Source organism: Nannospalax galili, unplaced genomic scaffold (assembly GCF_000622305.1).
Source record: "Nannospalax galili isolate Female #2095 unplaced genomic scaffold, S.galili_v1.0 scaffold334, whole genome shotgun sequence".
NCBI lineage: Eukaryota > Metazoa > Chordata > Mammalia > Rodentia > Spalacidae > Nannospalax > Nannospalax galili.
In genome coordinates, this window is record NW_008336888.1 from 2,558,933 (window position 1) to 2,577,976 (window position 19,044).

Sequence of the window (19,044 nt, forward strand, 5' to 3'; positions counted from 1 at the left end):
GAATAATTTCATAGAGTACTTTACCTATAGTTAAAAGTCTCAGATTTTTAAATATATTTTTACTGATAAATTCTTGAACATGACATCAATTTTTTTTTAAGGAAATGTATTTTTTTCTTTCAATCCTTAAATTTTGGAGGCTGGAGAGATGGCTCAATAATTAAGAGTACTGGATATTCTTGCAGAAGACCTGTGTTCAAATCCCAGCATCTACGTGATGGTTAACATCCGTCCATATCTCCGGTTTCTGGGGATCCTATACCCTCTTCTTCATCCATGGGCATTGCATGACATTTGTACATGTACATACATGCAGGCAAAACACTCATACACATAAATAAACACTCTTCTGTATATAAACCCCACCCTATGCTCTGTTAGCAAGCCCATTAAACTCATTAGGATTTTTCCAAAAACAAAACAAACAACAACAAAAAAAAAAAAACAGAGCTAAAGGATACCTTCATTTTCCCACCAAAGTTGACCCCATGTTGGCAAATCCTTTGATCTTTGATTTCCTTATTCCTATCACCCCGTCTTCATTGTATATATATTTGTATGTAACCTGCTTCAAATTATTTCTGGAAAAATGTGTTAAAATTGTCTCTCTGGAATAATAAAACTATTCTAAAAATTTCAAAATCATAATAAATAAAAGTTTAAAAATTAACTTTTGGGGAGCTAATTCATTATCAAGCATATGTTCTTCAAAATATAACTCATATGCTTTAAAAACCGTTCCTGGAATATGTTAAAATGCCTCTGAGTGTTACCAGCAGAGCTTCAGATAAAGTGCATGTGAATGAAGTAGAACCTAGAAATGACCATTTTTAGTGGAATGTCCATTAAGTAGGCATCCCACATAATTCTGATACATATTGCCCAGCACTCCATAGGTATTATTTTTCCCTCTAATTTCACAGGCCAATCTGTGGTGGTCTCCTGTCCATACAAAATCACTATACTTTGTTAATATGATCCATTTTGAGCAGGGTGGGTTCTTGATGTTTTGTGTGTGTTTAATTTTTTTCATACAATTAAATTTGATGATATTTAGATCCCCTCCCCTATCCACACCTCCCTTATTGCTCCACACCAAATTTAATGTACATATATATAATGTATAAATGTCTATATATATTATATATATAATATATATAATAAGACTTCTGGCCTTTAGTATCTAACTTGTGTCTCCAAGTGTCCTTCAGTGTCGGTTCATTCTCTGGAGCCTGGTTAACATACCAAGAATCCCATGCTTGAAATAGACTGTGCCCCTCCCAGCAGCCATCTTTTGTCAAAATTTCCTTTGGCGGGATTGGAGCTTCTTACCCCCTTCCTCATGTTATGCTGGAATTTTTTCTGATATAAGCTTGCATGGGAGTTGTGCGTTCTGTCACCGTTGCTTGTGAGTTCATATGAGTAACTGACCAGCTGTCTGGTAAGCTGTTTTTTGTGGTCCTCTATCATGTCTGGCTCTTACATTTTTTTCACCTCTTATTCCACTATGGTCTCTGAACCTTTGGATGTAGCAGTTTGATGTAGGTGTTCTACTCAGGGATAAGCACTCTGTAGACTCTTGTTCTTTGCACATTGGCCAGTTGTGGGATTCTGTGTTAATCACCATCTTTTGCATAAGGAAACTTCTCTAGTGAGAATTGTGAGGTGCATTAATCTATGGGTATAACAAATAAGTCATTAACATTCAAATACAATAACCATTTAGTAGACAACTATGATTAGGTTTCCCTTTTTGTCCTGTGACCTGTATTGCCATAGGTTTCAAAGCCTGATATCATTGTCAGGTAGTGGTAGCTATTAAATCCAATTAAGAGTGTTTTTTTTTTTGTTGTTGTTGTTTGTTTTGTTTTGCTTTCTCTTCTGGAAGCATGCATAACAACTTCCAGTACTGTCAATGCTAGCCCGTGGAGGTGATGGTCTGAAGTCTGTACGAGCTTGATTTCTCCTTGTTTGTTCTATAGCTTATGATGTAGTATCGTCAGCATAGGGTCTCATCATCCAGTTCTGGTAATCAAGAGCAGGGGCAATGGCCATTATTGTTTAGGGCCAGTGGGACCCTGGTCAACAACTTCTTGACATGGATTCCATTCCTGGCATTGAGGTTTCTTTTTTCCATTAGCTTATGATGTATACCCCTGTTACAGGATAACTCTTTTAATCTCTTTTTATGATGTATATTGATACACTTTAAGAAGCTTCTATGGTGGAAGGTTTCCATATGGCTTTTTAGTGTTGCCTGTCCCTCCCTATACTCCCTTCTCTGCCCTGCCCTCCCATTCCCCGCGCTGTTTAGCCCTACCTCATCTAATGTTCTCCTTTCCCTCTTCATATTACTGCATTCTACCTTCCCTTCCACAAAACCTTTCTCTCCCTCCCCCAAACCCTGGCCTCCTACCAGAAGCAGTCTACAAATTCAGTACAATACCCATTACAATTCCAACACAATTTTTCACAGAAATTGAAAAAAATCTCAAATTTCATATGGAAATAAGCAAACAAATAAACAAAAAAACCCCAGGATAACCCCTATAATCCTGAACAATTAAAGAATGTCACATTTTTATTTTTTTATTTAATTTTTGTTTGTATATTATAATGTTCATAATTAAGGGCATGGAAGTATTGTAGTTATCACAAATATTGTAATATCAAGTAGCGTGTAAATTATGTAGCACTTTGCTCTCTGAAATACCACCCTTACTTTATAGATGCAGTATTGTTTCAGATTTCAGATATATACAATAGATTATTTGCTATTGGTGACAACTAATTGCATTTTTGTGTGTGTTTGTCTCCCTTCTGCTTTTTGTCCTCTTACAGGTGATGCTTTTCCTTGGACCATCAGCTTGCATCATTTCAGCATATATACCCTTCTTGGAAAACAACGGACACTTTCCCTAGTGGAACCTATGGGCTGTACCTCTACTCTAGCTGTCACATCTCAAAAGCTACTTCCTATGGGACCTGATGTGAGGCATTCATTTGTTGTCTGTCTCCATGTTGACCTAGAGTCATTAGAGATAAAATGCTCTAACCCCCAGGTTGGTACATTTCCTTTGGGCAAGTTAAGTGGGCTAAAATATTGTCTTTCATTTTAAAAGATTTTTGTTCTATTAAATGCCACCCTTTTTTTTTCTTTTAAACTGACCACCAAAATTGCAATGATTAAATTAAGAATTGTTTTGAAGTATTATACTGAAAACTCTCTGAAAATATATTGATGATAGCCTAAATTCATCTTTTTGCTGGTTTAATAAAATCAGTTGTAGATCCAATGTTTTGAAACTCTGAAGAACTATTTTAAGATTGGACTTGAGGGTCTAACTGAAATGATTAAGTATAATTTTTAATGAGAGTCTCACAACCTCTTTAGTCATCTTGCCATATCTTAAAGCAAAAGACCATATCACTGTTTACTATAAAAAAGGTATTGTTACTCCCATAATAGTTCAACTGTAATATGCCAATCATGTTATATTCTGTTTTATAATTTTACTGCAAATTCAGATCATCTGGGTTTGTATAAATTGTTATTTACCTAAAATTTAAGTATTTATATTTTCAGTCCCAGTTACACTGTATTACATTTTCCACATCGACAGTCAATCTTGAATATTATTTAATGTTAATTTTTAAAATTACTTTGAACATATTATTGGATCTGATTGGTCAATATTCACAATTCTGTTCATTCCAGCCTTACTAGTTATTAGCCAATTTTTAAACTGTATTTTTATAAAGGAAGTTCTAATGTCATTCCATATTGGAGAGTTTCCTTTCCAATACCATCAAACTCTCTTCTTCCTTTTGCTTTTTTAAAAATGTATTTATTTATTTGGAGAACAAGGGCTAGTATATGCATGCCACAGCATGATCGTGGAGGTCAGAGGACAACTTGCAGGAGTTGATTATTTCCTTCTACTGCATAGGTCCTGGGAATGGAACTGGGGTTTTCCATCTTGGTGATAATCCCTTTACCCACTGAGCCATCTTGCCAGTGCTCTCACTGCTCCTATCTATTTTGTGTTGTATAATTTGGTTTCATAGTGCTATAGAAGAGAACAACTATATAAGTACATACCATCTCTTAGATTCCTTCTGCTAATGTCTGGTTTAAAAAGTTTCCAAAAATGAGATAAACTACTGAGGTTGAGTTGTATTCTTGTGAAAAAAAGACAGGTTGATATCCTGCCTATCCTTCTCTATCTCAGAATGTGGTTTTGAGAAAGGTAATCAAGCCAAAATGAAGTCATTAGAATGCACACCAATAAAAAGGAAATAACATGAAGGCCCAAAGGGTGAGTGCCATGCCTTTGTGAAGTAGAAATTGAAATGTTGCAGCTAAGGACCAGTGAACACCAAGGATTTCTAGCCACCACCAGGACCTAGGAAGACAATGAGTGTGTCCACTCTGAGTCTCAGATGGTAGATGACACTGCTGCTGTCTTGATTCCTCTGGAACTGTAAGACAATACATTTCTGTTGTTTTAGCCACCTAGTTTATGTTTCCTGGTTCTATAAACTCTACAATGTAGAATATGAAGGAAGAGATTAAATTTCTTTGCATCTGTTCCCCAGCTTTCCATCACTGTAACAAATATCCAGTATAATAAATAAAATACCATATACAAAAGTGGTAATGATTGGTTTACAGTGTTTCCAGAAGTAAAAGTCTGATACTGTTTCAGGTGACAATGCCTGGGATTAATTCCTTCTTCCATCTCTAATTAGGAAGTGGCCATCTCCTTTTTCCTCAGAGTTGGAGAATAGGTGATTTGGGCAACTTTTTTTCTTGTTTATTTGTTTGTTTGTTTGTTTTGTGTGTATGAGTGTTTACCTGATTTTTCTATGTGCACCACTGCTTGCCTGGTGCTCATGGGGACCAGAAAAGGGTGCTAGATCCCCAGGAATTGGGATTAACATACAGGCATAAGCCTCTGTGTCAGTGCTGGGAGCTGAAACCAGGTCCTCTGCAAAAGCATCAAGTGCTTTTAACCACAGAGCCACTTCTCCAGCCTCAACTCTTCCCTTCTTTTCTTTGATTATGCATCTTTTCTTGTTTTTTTTTTTTTTTTTTTTCTTTTTTTTTTGTTTTTTTTTTTTGTAATGGAACCAGGCATTATTTTCTCTCATCTGGCTTCTTTGGTCCTTGTATAGCTTGGCGAGTGAATAGCTGTTAAATATAAGTGGTAAAAAGAGGCATCCTTTTCTTGTTCTAGACCTTAGAAAGTTTTCATCTTTTCTCCATTCATATACTAATTATTTTCTCCATTTCCCAATTCTAAATTAGTATTTGGTCTGTTCATGCTCAAATCGCTGTTGATATTCCACTACCTTCATCCCTGATCCATATAAAGGTGCTTCACAGTATTTCTTCAGTTATCCTTTAATCAACTTTATTGAAGTGTACTTAATATGCAATAAACTCCATGTTTAAATTATGTAGTTTGAAAATTGACATGCCTGCACCCATGAAACCATCCTACAAACTATGTAATGAATAAAACCCAAATCTTCAAAAGTTGTTTATACTCCTTTGATGTCCTGTTTCCTTTCCTCTCCATCAGGTGACCATTGATTCTATAATAGCAAATTTTTGTTTTTATAATTCTGTATAACTGAAATTTTGCAGTTGTTATTTTTGCCTGGTTTCTTTCATTCTGCATAATTAATTTGAGATTAGTTCATTTTTTCACATTTTTTAATTGAATTTTTTTGTGTATTTCATACAGAACAGCTCAAACAATCTTAATCATCTTTATACCCACATCTCCACTGCACCCTCCCATAGCACACCCCCCACTCAATTTTACATGTATCAGTTCTCTTTCTTTTTATTGCTAATTAACATTCAGCCATATGGTTATACTTCATTTTGTTCAGTGCTTGTTAGTAAGTATTTGGGATTTTTCAAGTTTTGAGCTAATATAGATAAATCTGCTATAAATATTTGTGTTCCTGTCTTTTTACAGACATCGGCTTTCATTTTGTGGGTGGGGAGAAACACTCAGAAATAGAATGGCTGGATAATATGATAGATATAAACCTTTTCAAAACTATTAAAGTATACTTAAATTTTACAATCTCACCAGCAGATAATGAGAGTTTTAGTCACTCCCTATCTGTGCTAATATTTAGAACGATTAAGCTTTTTAATTTTATACATTCTAATAGGTGGGCAATGGTAGTTCATTGTGGTTGTAATTCTCAGAGTATTTCAGTAGAACTTGAAGGTTGAAAATTGATCATTTACCCTCAAAATATTTCCTTTATTTTCGAGTAGTCCGAGTTCTGCATTAGCATTTTCTTCTTTGAAAATAATATTATATTTGAGATTTATATGTCATTGTTTGCTTGGCACTTTAAATATATATACTTGTTGACTTTTTAAAAATGGTAACAGCTAAAGGAATTAGAAGTCATGACAATAAAAACACTGTTTCTCTTATTTATTTACGAAAAAGAAAAATGATCTTTAGGTGTTTGGGTTGAAATAAAATTGTTCCTTTTAAGAAATAAATTTAATTCATTATGAAAGAGAAAATGTGAATTACATTTCTTCTAAGAAGTTTTTTTGTAAGAGCTGTAGTCATTAGATCATTTTAAAACAAGAAATATCCATTACTTGAGATTTGTGGAAACTTCATTACACAAAAAATTGTAGAAGACTGTATGCCGAAGTACTGTTTTGCATCAAGTAAGGATTGACAACTGTTTTTATGCATCTGTTCTGCCCACATGAGAAGCTAGCTTCATCATCTGGATGTGTCCTGGGGCTGAAACTTTTTATAAATATGAGAATTTTACTTTTTTAAATGGCAAGAATATGGTATCCAGCTGTGGCTTTGCTTATATATTGTGTTTGCATTTTTCCCTGGGCTTGTTTTATGCAATATATGGCAATATGTTGTCATACAAATTCCATGATTAATGCTTATTTATGAAATCTTGTATAAATATCTTAGAACTCAGTCAAACAATGTGTAAGTTAAACAGTTTTTTTCTTTGAATATTGGAATGACATGTCCCTGGGGAGAAGGTTGGGCATGTTTTCTATCTCTAGAAGTCTTTTATAATGTAATATTTTCCTTTTATGATATATCATTCCTTTTAATTTATTTTGCCAAGCAGAAAATTCAGTTTCAGATTTTTACCTCAGAAAAAGAGAACATTTAGATTTGGAAATTATTTGGAAAGAAGGGTAATAGTCATTTCGTATCACACAAAATAATTACATTTTCCAGGACCTGCATTTGCTTTGTAATTTTGATACAGTTCTCTGTTTAAGAGACGTTTGTATTTAGTCAGTTATTCATATTTTAAAGGGACTCTTCTTTTACTTTATAAGCTCTGCTGATTATCCTGGTTTTAATTCGCTGAAAGGCTTGATTGGTTATAAAATAGCAGTGTGAGTTGGAGTCCTGTGTTAGTAAATCATAAAGAGTGATGTATTACTAGATATTTGGGTTTTAGATTCTTCTAGATTCTTAATTTTATTGGACTAGTTGATTTTCTCACATCTAACATATGAGTGTTGTGAATACAAGTTGAAACCCTGTTTCTTCTCCTTTATGCTCAGGTTCAGCTCCTTTATGAACTAGCTGATACTATGAGTAAGGTCTGGAATAAGATTCAGAAGAGAGGCACTCTCAGTCCATCGTCAGTCTATCCAGATACGGCAGGGCCTGTCCCTGGTTCTCCAGTTCGTAGCAGTGTAGGCACAGCTCTTCCAGACACCAGCACATGCAGCCCATCTGCTGATATTGGAACTACCACTGAGGTAAATGTTTCTGAAATGAAAGGTAAAGTACCAAACAGAGTTCTCTGTGACCTCATCATGGTGGAGGCTGACAGATGCAGAAGGTTCCTGTGTTGTGTTGTTTTGAACTTCATGTATTTTTACCACTTTCAGTTGATTCCAAGGTAGTTCAGGACCGTGCAGGGTTTGGGTACAGAATAGAAACTTAGAAGTAATGAGACAGAGGCTTCAGCTTTTCTAGATATCTCTGTGTACAGGGCCCCCTTTTAAACCTAGATATAAATTATTGTCTTCAGCTTAGAAATTTTGAACCCTGACATTCTCAGTGTCCTCTTCTTTTCCTCAGTCATAAAAATCCTCTTCTTTCATTTTAGCACCCTAATGTCAGATGGAATGCCAGTGTCCCTTTTATATAATAAACATGTTATAATGGTCTCTTTACTATCCTGAAATGCAATAAAAGATATACTATGAAAATGAATTGAAAAAGATGTGATAGAACTTATATATACACATAATATTAAAACTAATGAAATATAAAGGAATATAATTTAAGATACAATAATATGTACTATTATGAATGCTTTGGCTTGACTGAATTAGAATATGTAGTCAAGTAGTCATATACATGTAATTTAGAGAGAAACTTGCTCATTATTCATCATGTAAAGGCTACAGTTAGACTTGCATAAGCCTGTATTAAATACTGCAAATGACATTGATAACCATGATTTTCTGAAGTGACAATCTTTTGATCCAATTTTGGACAAAGCATAATTCAGTCTTTTATGTCAAATGTTATGTCAATTGTTGCATTTCTGGAAATCTTAGAGTTTAATTCTTAAGTAAGTGTAGGAAAGTATTTAGATTTGAAATAGCTATTTTTGCCCAAGTATTTTTATCAACATGATTTTTAACATGTGATTTGTCTGCGAGACCATCTTCATTGTACAAGACTGCCATATTTACCATAGGACCTGTTGAGTCTCTGACTCCTTACCTTTAAATGTCAGGAGAGCCACAAATATTTGAATCAACCCAAAACATTCTCCTTCATTTCCAGAACCCCACCCCACAGACTGCTAAACTTTCCTGCTGAGAACTACTGTTCTATAGTAGATGGAGGTAGATGTTATAGTTTTGTTTCTTTGTAGACAAGGTAGTTACTCTAGAAATAAAGCTATTGACAAAATATAGAATGAGAAAACATAGTAAGGGGCATGTAACTTTTTTTTTTTTTTTTGCGTATCAGTCAAAGCAAACAAACTCCAAAGGGCAGACTTCACTGCCCTCAGGCTTGTAAACAGTTGGAATAGATTTATTTAACCCCTGCACGAATAGCTGCTCTCTTCTAAATCTTTGGAAGCAGTGACTTAAAGTGATGAGATTTCTTTCTCTCTCTCTTTTTTTTTTTTTCCAAACAAAGAAGAAGTAGAAAGCCTGGATCTCATGAGACCTTCTGGAGTTGATATAGGATATCTTATAGAATAAAAGCAGTGAATTCTATCTTAGAGAACTTTAGTGCTATTGGCTTCAAAAACTTTAATTTTTGGAGTAAACTACTTTATTCAGTACAGCAGTTTCCAAGTTTATTTAACTGAATACTCATTTTTATAGTCTATATATTTAGAATCTATAAAATAATGTAGTTTGTGAAATTTGATAATCAAAAAGTAATAGGTTACCAGGTAAGGATAGTTACAGTGAAATTGATAAATGCAGTTAAATCTAGAGACATTTCAGTGGTAGGGAAGAGTGTATTTCATCTAACAGTTGCTTGCTGAGTCCAGTGTTCACAAGGATATCAGAGTCAGCATGACTTCCTCTTATGAAAATGTACTTTTAAGAGACTTTTAAAAATCATTGCAAAGGGCTGGCCATAGTGGCTTACACCTTTAATCCCAGCAGAGGCACTTGAACCTCTGTTAATTTGAGGCTAGCCTGGCCTACATAGTGAATTCCAGGCTAGTCAAGACTACATAGTGAGATCCCATCTCAAAAAATTAAATTAAAAATTATTGTAAGGGTAGGAAACTCAGATAAAGTCATAGTGGATGGGAAGAAAAAGAGTAAAGGTGAATGAATCTTGGGAAATGTGATGCCCCCAAAATCCCCTGAGAAATGCACATTTAGGGTCTCAACATTAGTGCATATGTATACCTGGGGGCTGTTTGACAAGGAACACAGTGCCAGACAGAAGAGACCGCCCCTTGAGTGGTTGGTGAGAGTGGTCCAAGAGACTCTCAAAATAACACAGGCTGTTGCCAAAGCTCTTGGTTATCTCCAAGAACTAATAGATAAGACCCTACTGCTGAAAAGAGGACATGCTTTGGACAGGACTTCGAGCAATGAAGTGGGAACTGACCCGGAGAGGCCTCCTACCCGAAGTTTGACTGTCATAATTCTAGCTGATAATATATAACCTACCAAGAGAGGAAAACAATGAACTGTCCAATCCAGCTCTAAAGCCTAATAGCCACAATGACCAGCACAGCAAACTACCTCTGTTGGTGTAGTAGTGGCACTGTCATCTGGGGAGCAATCAGCAGCTGTCTAATTGGACTTAAAGCCCTCTCAATGAGACTGAGCTCATGGGTGGCACTGTAAACTCAACCAAAGATTTTATATATGTTTAAATTTTTCTTTTTCCTCTCAAAGTATTTTTTGTGGGGGTGGCAGTCAGCTATGAATATACTTGAATTTAAATTTTTCTCCTTGGGAATTCAGTAGTAAACAATGACATAAAAATATGGCAATTGTTTTCCCCAGTGTGTAAGAGTGCCCCAACTGCAACTCAACCTATGCCTGCTTAATGCAACCAAAATTCAAACTTGGGGCCAAGCTTTCATTACTCATTTCCTTTTGTTTATACTGCTACTAGCAATGTGCTTCGTGGCCTTTCTAATTTTTGTTCCTTTTGTCTTGGTTCTTACATGATAGACCTCATTATTGTGATCCTTTGAATTCATGTGTAACAATTATTTTTGTGTTTGATGGATTTGCCTATATATTTAAATATGTAGCCTACTCAATAGAAATAAAAGTTTGTTCTCTCATTGAAGAAACTACTGAATGCTTGGGACTACAGAGAGTCTGCATCATGGGAGAATATATAAACATTTGAATCTGGTCAAATGCTTTTATGTTACTTTGAACATGACATTCCAGGACAGTTCTAGCGGTCCTTTGCTTCTTAGTCCTCACTGTCCATGTGTCTATGGACTACCACAAGACTTTAGATTGCATGTAAGCATCAGAACTGCTTGGACACAGACCTAACATACAGTAATATGCTCTGGTTAGTAATGGTAGTACTTCCTAACTTTTCTATGTCATGGCATGTGATTTCAGTGTGTGGAGTGACGAGTGGTAATCCAACTCTCTCGAATCAGTGTACAGCCCAGGCTCCTTCCCCAAAACCCCCTCATACCAAGAGGACTCACTGCCCACCTTGCTGTGATACACTGCATGGTTTCTCAGCATACTAGTTAGCTGAGTTAGCTCTGTATTTTTTTCTCTATATTTTCAAGTCTTTTTTTCTTCTTTTTCTCAGCTTAATAATTCTCCCTTTAGGCATTTCTAGTTCACTTGGTTTCATCAGCCCTTTTTCTTCTAGCTTGAAGGAGATTGAAGGGTAAGAGGAAGAGAAAGAAGAGAGCCAATCAAGTATCTTTTACTTGCACTGGCAGTACATAGAAACACAATGAATTATTATTTATTTGGTGCCATGCACCTTATCACCATTCATTTGTTTTGAAAATTTTGCTTTATGGAATCCAGAGTTTTCTACATGCAAAATCGTGTTCTCTGCAAAAAGAGATAATTTTGATTCTTTTCTAATTTCGATGACTTTTATTTTTGTTACCTAATTACTCTGACTAGGACTTTTGATATTAAGGCGCATTGATTTTTCCATTCAGTTAAGAAACAGGCAGTATTGTGAAGTTAAACATAATTTTAATTTTTGTTAATTATCTATATTGTGAAGGAAATTTTGTCACATTATTTTAATCCTCATGAAATTCTGTACAAAGAGCAAAACACATACTTAAAATTGGCTTATGTTTTCTGTGTCCATATTAGTTATATTTTTGTGCTAGTTTGTCATCTGAAACAGCATTATGTTAAATAGTATAGATGAGAAATAAAATTACCTTAGAGGAACAGTTTTCATTGACTCAGAAGTGATGCTATTAGATAATGATTATATTATTACAGTTTCACATTGGATGTAGTATACAGGCTATCTTTCAACATCTGTCACTCATTATCTTTATCATTAGAAGATAATCCCACTTTATCTTAAACAGTACAGAGTAGATTCTAAATATATTGTTCTTAAACATATGATGTTGGAGTATTTTGGATTATCAACTCATAATGACTAATTTAAATCTCATTTGTCCTAGTGCATAGCAAAGAGATGTATGTACATGTTTATTAAATCACTATAATCTTTTCATAATGAGATATCTGTGTATACAAGTTTTTATTTTTTGTTTGGTTTTTATATCTTTAATCATTTTAAACACAATAAATATAAACATTTACTATTTAAAGTAATTTGTTTCTTATTTGCTTCTTTAGATCAAAACTTATTTTAGTGCTTTGAATATAAGGAATTTACTAGAAATGAATTTAGTGTTGACAAACATATTTTAAAAATTGTTTGTATTAGGTAAGAGTATTTATATAATCACCAGGTGATTCATACTTTAAACTGTGGGTGATATTTTTTGTGCTGACATGTTGATAGTGTTTCAATTTGGGTCACGGTAGAGTGGGAAATAGAAGTTTCACTTAAGTAAATACTGTGCTTAAAAGCAGTTAATCTTTCTCTCTCTCTCTCTCTCTCCCCGCCTCTCCCTTTCATTGAAACTGTAAGAGCAAAGGTATAGGAGACCCCAGCAGGCGACTTGTCACTGTTGACTTAAATACAAACCACAGTGGAAGTGTTCAGTCCTTTGGGAGATTTTTGTGATGGAACAAGAATGCTGGAGTTATTTTGATAAGAAAGAGTAGCAGTGTAGCCAACTTTGATCTTCCCTAAGCTCAGAATCAGGCCCAGGATAAAGGACCGAAATATTTGTTCTTCCAGATGGTTGAAGATAAATTTGCTTAGGAAAATAAATTCAGTACTCAGTTAGTTTGCCATGAAATGGTCAAAGAATTGAACTTTTTATTTTAAACTTCTGCTACAGAAGTTTGGAAAAGTGGTTCAGCATCATCATTTCTGGTACAGTTCTCACTATAGGCTTGGAAAGGGAGAAGGAAATACCCAAGCATGTTTAACAGTAAAACAGAAAATCTTATAAATCCGAAATGAAATTTGAAACTGCACAACGAATTGGACTACAACTTTTCCTCAGAAGTGCTTCCTAAATTGGAAGCTACGTTTTTCTTAGTGTCCTTAGAAAGAATACTCAGTACTGGTAGATCTGAAATGCCATTTTCTGTAGTCTTTCATTCATGAGATATGATGTCTTACTGGGTTTAATTTAAGAATGCTTCTAAGAACCTCTCCATAAAAGGCACAATGAGCCACATTAGTGTGTCTTTTATTGACTTTGGGAAAAGCATCCCTGTTGGAAGTAATTTATGCTTTTCATTTATTAGATGTTTTGTTAGATAGCTAACAAAATTATAATTTTTATAACCTCTAGTTGTAGACATTTCATTTATGTTGGACTTAGAGACTATTCTGGAAAATATATGACTACTAACAGAGAGCTTTTGATTTGTTTGGTGCTGGTTCAAGGGGTGAGTATATTCTTTTCAAGTTAGATTTAACTCTAATTTTCTATCCAGGTAATCCCAGGACACTAGTTCTTTCCTATGCTTGGTACCAAAGCTCTCCTGCAGTAAGCACACAGCTACCTTTCTGTGAAAGTCTTCCCTATTTGATCGTATTTCCTTCTGGGGATTCAGAGAAATAATCTTTTGATTGAAAGGTATAGTAATCTCTAAAGCACTGAGGCCAAGGTAGCAACTTTTATAGGAACTGAATAGTAATCTTGTCAGGATGGCATGTCTGTGGTACAGAGAGTATAGAGTTTCAGGTTCATTTTATATGGGGGTTTAATTATTTTTTTGCTTTTAGATATGATTGACCTAGAGATAGTGGCATCTGCTCTGAGAAACTGTCAGTAGAAAACAGCAAGCTGACCACTGTAACCTATCTTCTCAAAACTTTTAAGAAATATTTCATTCTGGCTCTTTACTATCGATCCTGACTACTTAACACAGGAAATAAACATTTTGTTTGAGACATTCAAAGTAATAGGGAACTATTAGAGATGGAGGATGTATGTAATTGAAAATGTGTATCAAGTTGGAGTGATGACAAAATTCAAAACCAAAATGTACAAGTACAATATTTTTAGCATTGGTTCAGCTTGGTGATGATAACTAAACCTCTACTTACAAAATCTTCACTGAGTATAAACACTTTCATTCATATTTGTGGACATGAAATAGACTGAAAAGTGAAATTGTTACATAAAGTTACATGTGTGGTGTGTGAAGTCCTGAACATTATATATCATACTGCCTAGTAGACTAAACTAATTAAGAGGATACAGATATATGTGTGTGTATACACACACATATATATAACATATTTTTGAATTATATAAATTCACTTTTAAATAAGCATGTTATATTGTATTTTCTCTGTTATTAAAATTTATGGTTTTAGGTGCCCAAGTTTTCTAGCCAGGTTTTAAATGAACAAAATGGACACATCCATGAAGGGTTACCATCTCTAGCAGTATCTTTAACTGCATTTAAAACTGAAACTATTCAAGTCCGCTGTAACTTCAAACAGGTATTTATTTTACTCTGGGCTGCTAAAAACTATTGAAAACCAGAACAACAAGAACTACCAAACTTTTCATAGCAAGTTTGCTGCCTCTAAATTTAGGATCCTACATATAATTAAAGTTCAGTATATACTTAAAAAATGAGTAAGCTCATAGTTTCTTCCTATAGATTTCAGCCATGTAAAACATATGAAATCTAGTCTAATCTACAAAATTAAGACAAGATAAATGTTTTCTTGATTTTTAAAATACAAATCAACTTTGCTATGCTTATTCTAGATTTGCTCATAAATACTCTATATGAAACATATTTTTTTCTGTAGAGTGATTGATGGTAAATACCTTAAGCCTTGTAGACCTCATCTTCTCCATAGCAACTGATCAACTCCACTAAAAAACAGCAATAGATAGTAAATAGTGGATATGACTGTGATCCTGTAGAACTTTATTTTCCAAGACGTGTGGCTTTGACTCCTGACAATGGTTTGTAGATCCTGGCTCTAGAAGGAAGTAATGGCCCTAATATGTTCTTATACTTTTAGAGAAAACTGGAATGTCATGAACCTGCTTCATAGCTACATAAACTGCTTGAGTAGTATTTATTTATGATGCTTAGGGTTGTATGTTAGCATTCTCATTTATATGATTAGAATATAGATTGTAGACAAGTTACAAGTAATATAATTTTGAATTTTAAGGTTTTTTTGTGTATTTTTGTTTGGATATCAAAGTTTTCTTTGTTTTGTTTTTCCTCTTCTCAGGGAGATTCTATGCAAGCAGGTGATGATTCACCATTCTCGGATTCTGTTACCTTGGAACAGACTACTAGTAACATTGGTGGATCCAGTGGACGTGTTAGTCTCTGGATGCAGTGGGTGCTCCCTAAAGTTACTATAAAACTCTTTGCTCCAGATCTTGAAAACAAAGGCACAGGTACAGGAGTATTTTTTGTCTCTATTGTAAAGATAAAAAATTAATCACTGTTTTTAAAGAAATATTAGACTTAATTTTGACCATTATTCCATTTATAATTTAATTCGAACTTAGTGTTTTTATTATTAATGCTAATATTTTGAATATCTTCAATATTGAAAGCTTGTATATATGTATTTTCTTTGACTTTGTAATGGCTAGTTTTGCTTGCTGATACTGGAATTAATCCCAAAAGGTATGAGAGGCCTTCTGCCTGGACAGGCCTCCCACTTGGACATACCTATATGATGTATCATTATCACTCTGGAGATAGATCCTTGGCTGATAGCAGATTGAGCCTTTCAAACAATAACTGTAGATTTTCCTATTTTGAAATAGATATATGCTCTCTCTTAATATTAAAGCCTTTACTGACATTAATTTTGCATATAATTGCAAAAATTTGTGTTACTCTTTAGATGGTGAGGATGTGTTTGCCAATGTGAAATGTAAAATAGAAAGTTGTGATGTTGATTATCAGGACTCTCCTGATAATAATACTTGTTAATTTTTGCAGAGATTTGTATGGTCAGTGAGCTAGAAGATCTCAGTGCATCTATAGATGTGCAGGACGTGTATACCAAAGTGAAATGTAAGGTAGAGAGTTTCAATATCGACCACTATCAAAGCAGGTAAATAATGAGTAGTAAATACAGGAAAAGCTACATTTTCTTTCAGCAAAATCACCAGAAGAATTTTTCTATTTTAGTTTAGGTAGTGAAATTTTATAAATTATTATGCTGCTCTTGGAGAGAATTTTTAATGGATGAATTTGTTTTCTTAGTACTCTTCCACTTGTGTCTAATAAAATTTTATAACAATCCATCTATCTCTCCATAAATATCTACATTACCATATAAAATGAGATACTACTTTTGTACTACTCTTGTACAATGTATCCCATGTGTTATTTATTTGCTAACATGCCTAGAGCACAGCTGACATCTCTGGTTGTTGCTGTACATTTTTTCTATCCCCTATGCGGTCTACACTGAGATGGAACAACTGCTGGTATCTGTTAGCACTTTGTAGACTCTTCTTTAATTATGCATCATTCATATTAATGTTTAAGATAAGCCTAGAACCATAGTGTTCCTTCTGTAATGTGTTTATTAAAAGTAAGAAAATATAAAATATGATTTGTTCATGATAATGTTAATTAAAAAGTGAAGATAGATATTTTTACAATGTCCTCAAATGATTTTCTTGTTAACATTTCCCAAATAAAAATCTGAATCCATTTTCGTATTTGGCTTTATAATGTAACTCCAGTGTTTTATTTTTACTTCGAAATAAAACATGCCATAAATTTCAAGTATGTTTAAAAAATACTTTATACTATCATATTTTCAATTTTATAGTGATTTTATTTAGAAAGAACCTTCAAATCCATTTTTTATGGATTCATAACATTGTCAGTTCAATTTTTATCGTGTACCTATAGTAGCCCAATGTGTTTCTGTACAATATATTGGTTCATTGCATTCACTATAACACTATTTCTGTAAAGAAGTTTTTAATCCCACATTGAAGCTGTTTGTTTTTATGTATTCTCCCATGTCATAATACTAATTGTATCAATAGTTATCAAGTCTGCTATAGCTGAAAATTGTGTTATTATTAAATATCAGATATTTTTCTTGCTATGGAATAGAACTTGTTATAATATTATCTTAATCTTATGGCAGTTATTTTTGTCATATTAGCAGTTATTTGTCAATTAGCTTTTGATATTTATCTATTTAATTTCTTTTCCACTACAATGTTTTTATAAGAGAATGACTTTTCATATAATATATCAATGTAAGAGCCGAAGTCATTTCTTGATGATAGGCATTTTATATATTATAGTTGATCCTTAGCTTTACCATTAAGCTTGTGTAAATTTAAAATATTTAGATCATTTATTCATTCAAATGAAAAGTATATTGAATATGTATTGTGTGCTGGGTCTATACTAAGCACTTATAGATCTTTTTGTCTTGTGGAAGACAGAAATTAAAAACCAACCAATTGACCACATCATTTACAATCAAGAGAAACACTTCTATGAAGAATTTTTGACATGCTGTGCTAATATAAATGTTTCTAGTGACTGCATTGTTGAATCTATGTTTTAGTTTTAGTCCAGTGTAGTGTTGTTTAGAATTGTTAATATGGTTATATATGGTCCATTTTTAACTTGGAGGAATTAAAGAGAACAGATAAGGTGAACTTATGTTTTCCAGGCCAGGGGAAGGTTGGCAGTCAGGACATTTTGAAGGAGTGTTTCTACAGTGCAAAGAAAAACCTGTGGTGAGATTCATTTAGTAATTATGATTTTTGAAAATTTATTTCAAATTGTTTGCTTTGTTCTTCCATGCAATAGGACTAATAATGATAAGAATTAGAGCTCAGAACAAATAAATTTCTTCCTCTAAAATTATGTTGTAAATTTAAAACTGCTTATTCTTTTAATCTGCTCATGTTTTGTAACCATCTTCCTTTGTAGCTATTAAGTGAAGTTATCAAAAAGGCAAAGATAGGATTGTTTTATATTTATTACTATACTTTAATGAATTGCCATCCTGAATTTTTGGAAGGTTTTCCTTCATAAGTGAGTTCATGCCAGATTACCTTTGCTATAAACTAAAAGTAGTAATTGAATATTAAATGTATACTGAAACCAATTCTTATTTTTTTATTTACCCCCATTTGCAATGGTTTTTCAGAAGAAAGCCAGAGCCTGTGCAAACTTGAGCAGAATTAAAATCTGTCCAGCATTTTTTTTTCTTTCTTTTTTTTTTCTTATGGTTTTTATTGCTTTTTTTGTCTTTTCACCATTTTTGCACCTGTCCATCACCTCAAGCCTTGGGGAAGAGTGTTGGTCTTTGGGGCAATGTGGAGGTGTCTTCCTTTCCTGTACTGACAAGCTGAACAGACGCACCTTGTTGGTTCGACCCGTCAGCAAGCAGGACCCTTTCAGTAATTGTTCTGCCTTCTTTCCTTCTGTAAGAAATCATTTTACAATTATATTACAGAATTCCTCTTAACAAGAAACCAAAGAAGGAATTGAACTGTCAATGGAGTCAACTCTTGATTTGTATTTCCCTCAATGTCAGTTACTTAATAAATGAACTACAGTGCATTTTGCGTCATAGATTGGGTTTCTAATGTACTCTGGTAGTCATTTGTGCATATTCTAATTATTGCTTTGTAAATAAAAATAATTTTGCTGTCAGTGTAGAAAATCAGAGTGAGTTAAGTGCAGTGCTTTTCTAATTGAAATTGTGCTGAGTGATCAAGAGTTGACCAGTACTGCTTTTGTCATTCCTGTTTTATTTCTTGCTGATACTGCTTTTTAAAAAAAAAATTTTTTTTGTTATGCAGCTATCATCTCACAACTAACAGGAAGTACAGTATTTGCTCCTGTCTTGAACCTGAACAAGTTTGTACTTCTGTCATTGGTTAAATACAGTATGAATTTAGACT

The 19,044-nt window shown here is 33.8% G+C and overlaps 1 protein-coding gene across 9 annotated transcripts in view; it reads left to right on the plus strand.

Moving 5' to 3' along the window:
* The window catches only part of Vps13b (vacuolar protein sorting 13 homolog B), a 723,076-nt gene that overhangs the window by 345,391 nt on the left and 358,641 nt on the right, over positions 1 to 19,044 (plus strand). For 7 of the 9 annotated variants that reach the window (XM_029562764.1, XM_029562762.1, XM_029562761.1 and 4 more), the window contains exons 24-28: positions 2,842 to 3,062; positions 7,601 to 7,801; positions 15,363 to 15,534; positions 16,091 to 16,205; positions 18,422 to 18,563. In XM_029562764.1, the coding sequence (XP_029418624.1) occupies positions 2,842 to 3,062; positions 7,601 to 7,801; positions 15,363 to 15,534; positions 16,091 to 16,205; positions 18,422 to 18,563 (851 nt within the window). Of the gene's footprint in view, positions 1 to 2,841; positions 3,063 to 7,600; positions 7,802 to 15,362; positions 15,535 to 16,090; positions 16,206 to 17,801; positions 17,869 to 18,421; positions 18,564 to 19,044 lie in introns of all 9 variants that reach the window. The other 2 variants (XR_003849285.1, XM_029562760.1) reach the window with 2 other exon arrangements.